Here is an 8,407-nt window from a genome sequence, read left to right as displayed (position 1 = left end):
GCCTGTCATCTGGACCAAGGAGAAGAATCAGAATGACAGTGACAATTTCTACCTTCAACCCTGTCCCAGGCATCACCTTTTTTTCAAGTATGTAAGCTGGGTTCACGTACTCCTGCTTGAATTACCTCTGCTAATATATCAAGTTTAGCTGAAATAACTTTTTAAGAAACTTGACTCTAGAAGGAGGAGGGCAGAAAAAAAGCAACACTTTGTTGGAGTCTTGGAAGTCCTCTTTAGGCCCTGCTCCTCCCCTGACATCTTCAATACTGTGGCCGTGAGCCCATTACTCATCTCCAAGAGAGTCCTAGGAGATAATGTATGTCAGAGCTCTTTGTTGTTTTTTTTAAGGATGATATACTGTTGGTTAGTGGGAATTTTTTCCATCTATTGCCTGGACCCAGTGGCATGTAGGATCTTCATTCCCTGACGAGGGATCAAGCCTATTCCTCCTGCACTGGGAACACAGAATGTTAACCCCTGGACCCCCAGGGAAGTCCCAATGTCACAGCTCTATATACAGTGTCTGGTGCATGAGAAATGTCCCCAAATGATTGATTTATTATCTTTCAAGACACCATATATCTGCTTCAGAAATAATTCGTACTCTCACTCCAGAGAATTCTCGTGCAGGATGTGAGACAGAGAACATTTAACTCATTTTGGTGCCTTTTAACTTTTTATCCTGAAGACCTATCTTTTAATGAGGTTGAAACAACAAATTAAGACATAGCTACCCTTTACAGAGACTCAGTGAAATACATACTGATGACGTCATAAGATTCCTGGAGGTTGCCTTCAAGTAATCTGGTAGGAGGGGGCACCAGATGAAAACGGATGGCCGTGAATTGATAATGTTTGGAGCTTGGTGATAGGCATGTGTGGGTTTGTTATACTGTTCTGTTTTATTGTATGTTTAGATTTTTCCATTATAAAACTTTTTAAAGTGTGTAAATTAGAAATAAATTTTTTTTCAACTTTAAGGTCATCTTTTTACTGACTGAATTTTTCAAACAATCCAGGAAGTCAACATCTTTAAAGTAATGTTAAACTGTATTAATTAATTTCCTTGTAATAGTCATTAAAAAGAATAACATAAATAAATATAGTTATTAAAAATAAACATATTTTATTATATATAGGTATGTATACAAAGTAATATCTCTGCTTCTGAGTATGCTGTCTAGGTTGGTCATAACTTTTCTTCCAAGGAGTAAGCATCTTTTAATTTCATGGCTGCAGTCACCATCTGCAGTGATTTTGGAGCCCCCAAAAATAAAGTCTGACACTGTTTCCACTGTTTCGCCATCTATTTCCCATGAAGTGATGGGACCAGATGCCATGATCTTCGTTTTCTGAATGTTGAGCTTTAAGCCAACTTTTTCACTCCCCTCTTTCACTTTCATCAAGAGGCTTTTTAGTTCCTCTTCACTTTCTGCCATAAGGGTGGTGTCATCTGCATATATGAGGTTATTGATATTTCTCCCGGCAATCTTGATTCCAGCTTGTGTTTCTTCCAGTCCAGCATTTCTCGTGGTGTACTCTGCATATAAGTTAAATAAGCAGGGTGACAATATACAGACTTGACGTACTCCTTTTCCTATTTGGAACCAGTCTGTTGTTCCATGTCCAGTTCTAACTGTTGCTTCCTGACCTGCATACAGATTTCTCAAGAGGCAGGTCAGGTGGTCTGGTATTCCCATCTCTTTCAGAATTTTCCACAGTTTATTGTGATCCACACAGTCAAAGGCTTTGGCATAGTCAATAAAGCAGAAATAGATGTTTTTTTGGAACTCTCTTGCTTTTTCCATGATCCAGCGGATGTTGGCAATTTGATCTCTGGTTCCTCTGCCTTTTCTAAAACCAGATTGAACATCTGGAAGTTCATGGTTCATGTATTGCTGAAGCCTGGCTTGGAGAATTTTGAGCATTACTTTACTAGCGTGTGAGATGAGTGCAATTGTGCGGTAGTTTGAGCATTCTTTGACATTGCCTTTCTTTGGGATTGGAATGAAAAGTGACCTTTTCCAGTCCTGTGGCCACTGCTGAGCTTTCCAAATTTGCTGGCATATTGAGTGCAGCACTTTCACAGCATCATCTTTCTTTCCTGACTAAGGTCTGTCTACTCAAGGCTATGGTTTTTCCAGTAGTCATGTATGGATGTGAGAGTTGGACTGTGAAGAAGGCTGAGCGCCGAAGAATTGAAGCTTTTGAACTGTGGTGTTGGAGAAGACTCTTGAGAGTCCCTTGGACTGCAAGGAGATCCAACCAGTCCATCCTGAAGGAGATCAGCCCTGGGATTTCTTTGGAAGGAATGATGCTAAAGCTGAAAGTCCAGTACATTGGCCACCTCATGCGAAGAGTTGACTCAGTGGAAAAGACTCTGATGCTGGGAGGGATTGTGGGCAGGAGGAGAAGGGGACGACAGAGGATGAGATGGGTGGATGGCATCACTGACTCGATGGACATGAGTCTGAGTAAACTCCAGGAGTTGGTTATGGACAGGGAGGCCTGGCGTGCTGCGATTCATGGGGTCACAAAGAGTCGGACACGACTGAGCGACTGAACTGAACTGATTTATAACAAAATAAACTACATACATAAGTTAAAAATATATAAAATATTTATTTTTCTCTTCAGAGACTCAGTGGTATTTAATTATGCATTTTAGAAGTAAAAGTTTTAAGTGGATGGATGGCTATCATCTCAAAGCTGAGTCCTTCCCCAAGAATTTCCCTTGAGTGAAAGGAATTATCTTTTCTAAGTTACTGCTCTCCCCCAGGGATGCCCTGGTAGCCTGAATCCTTTAACTAGTAGGTGAGGGGGACAGACTTGCCTCCCTTGCCTTCTTTTGAGCTGCTTCTAAAGGCCCATCTCAGTTGTATAGCTTCTCTGGGGCTTACTGAAGCCTCTGTTATGATGACATCACAGTGCAACTTCTGTTTCCAATCCTGTTCCCTCCCTCCAAGCTAAATATTGTAACATTGTATGCAGTCTCAGTGGTGTGCCTGATCGAAGTTTAACAGCCAGCTCTCCAGATCACTAATCTGTAGTGTTTGCCAGTTCTGTGGTGTAAATACTCCCAACAAGGCCAATTTCCAGCTACAAGGGTGATGTCACTGAAAACAGTTGGGAAGAGATGAGCACCATTGGTTCTGGTGACGCAGTGCAAGTCCTGGCTCTCCACCCTGGGCCATTTTTTCTCAGTGAAATTCTTAAAAGCAAATCTTAGTCTTTTTTTTTTTTTTTTTTTTTTTTTAGGGCTGCTGCTGCTGCTAAGTTGCTTCAGTCATGTCCGACTCTGCGACCCCATAGACGGCAGCCTACTAGGCTCCTCTGTCCCTGGGATTCTCCAGGCAAGAACACTAGAGTGGGTGACCCAAACTAAGTCCACACAAAAACATCAACTCTTTTTTATATTGCCAATTTGGGTGATTGGTTTATTAAAGAAATTAATGTATCTCAGCAGAAAGAAATGAAGTTGGTCACCTCAAATGTTTCAGTGAAATACACACATACATACACACATACAGAACACCACACCACAACACCCTAAGACAATGCCCCACGATAAATACCTAGAAACGTTTAAAATACAGTCTGCTTTTAATTTCTTAAATGTTACACAGCTCCATACAGCATTCTGAGAAAAAATACTTCGAATATATTGTTCTTAGTGAAACTGGGAAAAAACTGCCGAGGAAGTATGATAAGTTCAAATTACAATTGTTATTATCGCCATAAATCAAATCCTATATTTAAAAGAGCCATGGTTTCCTTAGAGTAACTCATTTATAATATTTGTTATCTCTGAAGACAAATGCTGAGGAGCATTGCATGTTTGGACACTATTAAGACTTTCACCTGGCTCAAGAGCTACTGTTGGAATAAATAAATAATCAGAAGTCGAAGATTTTTTTCAGGGGGTGGGAAGAAAAAAAGGAAACAAGATACCACAATGGGTGGAAGAAAGTCATGAAAAGAAAAAGCAACATCTTGTAAGAAATGCACAGAGGAGAACTAGAGAAGAGATACTTCTGTTCAAATGAATGGCAGGTTATTCTTCAATACTGGGTTCATTTTTGGAACAGAGAAGGTACTTTAAAATGGGAACAAAATGTTCCATTGGGGTGAAAAGTTTAGAATAATCAATTTACTTTAACAATATAAACGCTCTTAATCACCAACAGAGAATCAGAACAAAGTTCCTGGTAAGTTACTAGAGTTACCAGTCCCAATGAAAGTGAAAGTCGCTCAGTCGTGTCCGACTCTTTGTGACCCCATGGACTGTATAGTCCATGGAATTCTCCAGGCCAGAATACTGGAGTGGGTAGCCTTTCTCTTCTCCAGGGGATCTTCCCAACCCAGGGATTGAACCCAGGCCTCCCACACTGCAGGTGGATTCTTTATCAGCTGAGCCACCAGGGAAGCCCTGGTTCTCAAATTATGACCTGGTTGACAATCCCCTGGGGAAACAGGCTGAAATGCAAGATTCCTGGGCACTGGAGCTATTTTGATTCAGTGGAAGTCTGGTTTGGGGCCCAGAGATCTTTATTTTAATAAGCTTACATTCTGAAGCCCATAGTCTCTGTCAAACTAAAACATGCTAAAAGGCAAGACAGTCAACAACAGGATATTGCATTCCGTAAGATTAGGAAGGTGTCTATGCCATTTTGCTATTATGCAAATATACCCTCCTTACAAATATCAGTCGAGATCCTTCCTCTTCTGCTTCCCTGAAGGTCATTTTCAGAAAGAGCATCTTCCATCTGTTTATTAGTCAGCCAGATTCTCATCTCTGAACCTTTAAACTCTTGCGCTGTAAAGAAAGGGGAAAATGTGCTTGTGTGTGGGTGGGTGCATGCACACACGAATTTGTCACAGTTGGGAGGGTTGGGGGTGTAAGACATTACAGTTCTGTTAAAAAATTATCTTTCCAAACAGAGCCAACCAAAGGGACAGTTTTGGCTCTGGTATAGCTATGAAGACCCAATAATACCTATTGAATTGAAATCACACTTTTATTAACTTAGCAGTAGATTTTTTTTCTTATAAAAATGAAAAATTCTCACAAGTACCCTCTTAACCAGTCTCACTCTATAAGACATATATCCTTATATTATTAACCCTCTGGGGCCTGAACCCCTCTAATGTGCTCAGGAAACATTCCATTTGGATTACAGTTGTTCTCATAAGTTCATATTCAGCACAGATGGTCTGACTGAGCTAGGTTATTGATCTCATGTTGGAGAATGTAATCAATGACTCAGCACTCTGGCATCGTGATGAAGATTCATTTTGGACAACCAACTAAGATCAACTTCATTTAAACATACATTTTCAAGAGAAAAGACCTCTGTGCCTTCCTTTTCTTGGCACATGTATACAATATATATTTTCTTTGCACAAGGAATGCTACACTGGTTCACTGAGTTGAAATTTAGTCTCTGTTGGAATTTAGTTATCCAAATCAGCCATTGGATGGAGCAACTGCATTTTCAGGACCTACTTCTTGTCCTCTTCTGCTTATAGGACTCCTTACAAAAGTTCAGGGGGAACTTTATCATGGGATCCAGTTTTAAGCTGATGTACCTATTAGGGTAATAGTTTCCCCTGTAAAAAGCTTTCCACACTGATCATTTTTATCCTTTAAAAAGCTGTGAGCATCTGGGCCCCCAGAATATGGTGGGGGCTGTGGGTGGGGTTTCTGCTCCAGCACACAGCATGAGAGCTGCGTCCATCCGTGTCACGTGAAGTCAAACCTCTCTTGAAGTGATTTGTTTAGAGTGTCATTTGATGGAGTGGAATGTTCTGTAACTCATTTGAACTATTACAGAAGCTTTGGTAAAAGGTCACCACTGCTTTTTAAGAGTTTCCCAATCTGGGCACCATCTGGGGGCTTGTTAAAGATAAGGTTTTCTACTGGCTTTTTTCCATACCGACTAGATTCAATTAGCAAAGGGCTACTTTTGCAGAGAAGTTTGTGTTCACATTTAGAGAGGGAGAGACAGACAGACAGGCAGATGTATAGAGACAGACAGAGACAGAGAGACAAAGGCAACTCAAGTAAAGCCCACTTAGCACCAAAGTCGAGTGCTTATGTCAGAGGACAGTACTGTTTCATAGGTCTGAATGGAGGAGTCAGAATTGAAAAGCTGAATAGCATTTACTTTTAAATGTCACTTTTGAACCAATCCATTCTTCAAGTGTAGTCTTAGGAGTCAACTCTAAAGGAACTTGAATTTCCCATGTCCTCCACACTCAGTAGGAAAAGGACAGCTCGTTCCTCAGTGTAGTAAAAGCGACACAAAACATTCAGTCCGCAGGCACCAAGGACACTCAAACCGTCACACCTTTATCAGTCTAGTCTAGGCCTACAGTTGGCTTGCTTGTTTTCTTCCCTCTTCCTGATGAAACAAAAGTCTTGAATTTTCCAAACCTCAAAAGCTCTGCTATAAAACTGTAGGAAACCAGGAACAGAAAAAGGAAAGTTTCCTGTAAAGACGTCTTTGGTCTTGCTGGCCAGGTCTGCTCTCTCCCTTCAAACACTCAATATGGCTTCTGACACTTGTCCTTGGAAAAAGTCCAAATGTGGCAAATGGTAGAGGCAACATTTCTTTACCCTCTGGCCTGGAACTTCCAGTGATATGGATGAGTTCTAGCTGGTTCTTTCATGGGTAAGAAGGAATCCAGCTACTGCCCACTGCCCTTGCCCCCATCTGCAGATAAAATTAGCAAACACATAGTGAGATCTACTGAAGTAAAAGTCAAAATCCTCTCATTTGGCTGGAATTCCTAAAAGGGTCTGGACCGAAGAGGCTGCACAGTAGCAGCTAAAACGCAGGCTATTTGCCATTACAAATATTCTAAGAAATGTGTGTGTGGTGTGTGTGTGTTTGTGGCAGGATGCTTGGGGGAGGAGAACGTTAATGTCTCTACAGAGACATTAAAAACACAACAATGATTGTGCCTCCCTTGGTTCAATGAAATTGTTTTGGAAACCAAAGCTGTCCTCAGAAAGGAGGAGAAATCCATTTATATTCCTTTTGAGACAAAGAAGGAGGTCTTCCTGGCCAAGTCTTTAGGGTCCATTCAGGTCCAGGAAACTCAATCCTCAAGTTCAAAGCTCATCTCATCATAGAGTTCCGGGCGTGCTGACTTCCTGTTCCGGGAATATTTTACATCCAGGAGGTCACCCATCTCATCCAGGGCTTCCAAAACCTGCAAAGAGATTGCCTTCCATTAGTTTTATTTGAACTCCCAAATGGCCTTGCCCTCTGAGGTCTCACAGAAAACCACACTCTTCTTTTGCCAGCTTATTTGCTTTTTAAAGAAAAGGAAAAAGATCCAGGTCAGTAAGCTGAGGATCATAAACCAGCTCTAGAGGAATGTTAGAGGCTAATGCATTTTATTTCATATTCTTTAACAGTCTAACTCCACATTATGCATGTTTAAGATATTGTGGAGATGTGAAGAGAGGAAGAAGCGCATTTGATTCATGCTTACCCTTGAAGTCTTTATTTTTAAAATTTAATGACAGTATAAACTTGTGTGAGAAAAAAAATAATGTTCACAGATTACGTTTGAGTTAAGTCCTCATGACACAAGAAATCAACCTGACCAGGAAGAAAATGAACATGGCGGTAACTAATTCCTTCCCTGGTGGCTCAGACAGTAAAGAATCTGCCCGCAGTGCAGGAGACCCGGGTTTAACCCATAGGTAGGGGAAATGAACATCCTCCTTTCTCTCTCCCATGCTTCCCCATCCCTCCCACTCTCAGCTTTTAAATACTCAGCTCTGTGCTCCATAGAATAATATAATTTAAAACAGCAAGGGACCAAGAGCTCATCTATTTCAATTCTCTTAATCCAGGCAGGTAAATGTACAATTTTACAAATGAAACAACTGAAATCCAGAATATACACAATGTAATTTTTCCTTCCGGTCTATTGCTAATCCTACAGAATTGGGCATGCTTTTTTTTTTTTTAACATTTTGGTTCTGTTTTTCTCAACCAGTCAAAAGAAAATGGAAAGATATTAGAGTCTAATGTTTAGGAAAAAAGGGAGAGTAAGAGTTGCTAACGTCAGAATAAATGACTCATGGGGCTTATGGACGTTCTCTATTAGGAAGACTTTCAAACTGACATCAGTTAAGATCTCTGTCAAGATGTTATGAATAGTTTATTTCTAGTTGGTAGAATTATGGGCGATTAAAGTTTTCTTTTCACTTCAATGCATTTTCTTACCTTTTATACCAAATATAAGCACTAAGAAAAAGCAACAGACATTACATTTTAAGTGGCATAAATCTGTGATAGTTTCTACTGCTTTTGGTGAAGGTGGGGGATGGGGCAGGTTGGTGGCTTTGAAAGTGAAGGACCCACATACTTGGGGGCGATGGGAGACA

At 40.7% G+C, this 8,407-nt stretch overlaps 1 protein-coding gene across 1 annotated transcript in view; it reads right to left on the bottom strand.

Annotated features, from left to right (window-relative positions):
* Nucleotides 1-3,407: 3,407 nt before the first annotated feature.
* SPTLC3 (serine palmitoyltransferase long chain base subunit 3) overlaps nt 3,408-8,407 on the bottom strand; it is a 143,058-nt gene continuing 138,058 nt past the window's right edge. Inside the window, exon 12 of the mRNA XM_069547112.1 lies at nt 3,408-7,218. Coding sequence (XP_069403213.1) covers nt 7,105-7,218 — 114 coding nt within the window. The 3' untranslated portion in view covers nt 3,408-7,104. The remainder of the gene's footprint in view (nt 7,219-8,407) is intronic.

Source organism: Ovis canadensis, chromosome 13, assembly GCF_042477335.2.
Source record: "Ovis canadensis isolate MfBH-ARS-UI-01 breed Bighorn chromosome 13, ARS-UI_OviCan_v2, whole genome shotgun sequence".
NCBI lineage: Eukaryota > Metazoa > Chordata > Mammalia > Artiodactyla > Bovidae > Ovis > Ovis canadensis.
This window is presented reverse-complemented; position numbering and strand designations above follow the sequence as displayed.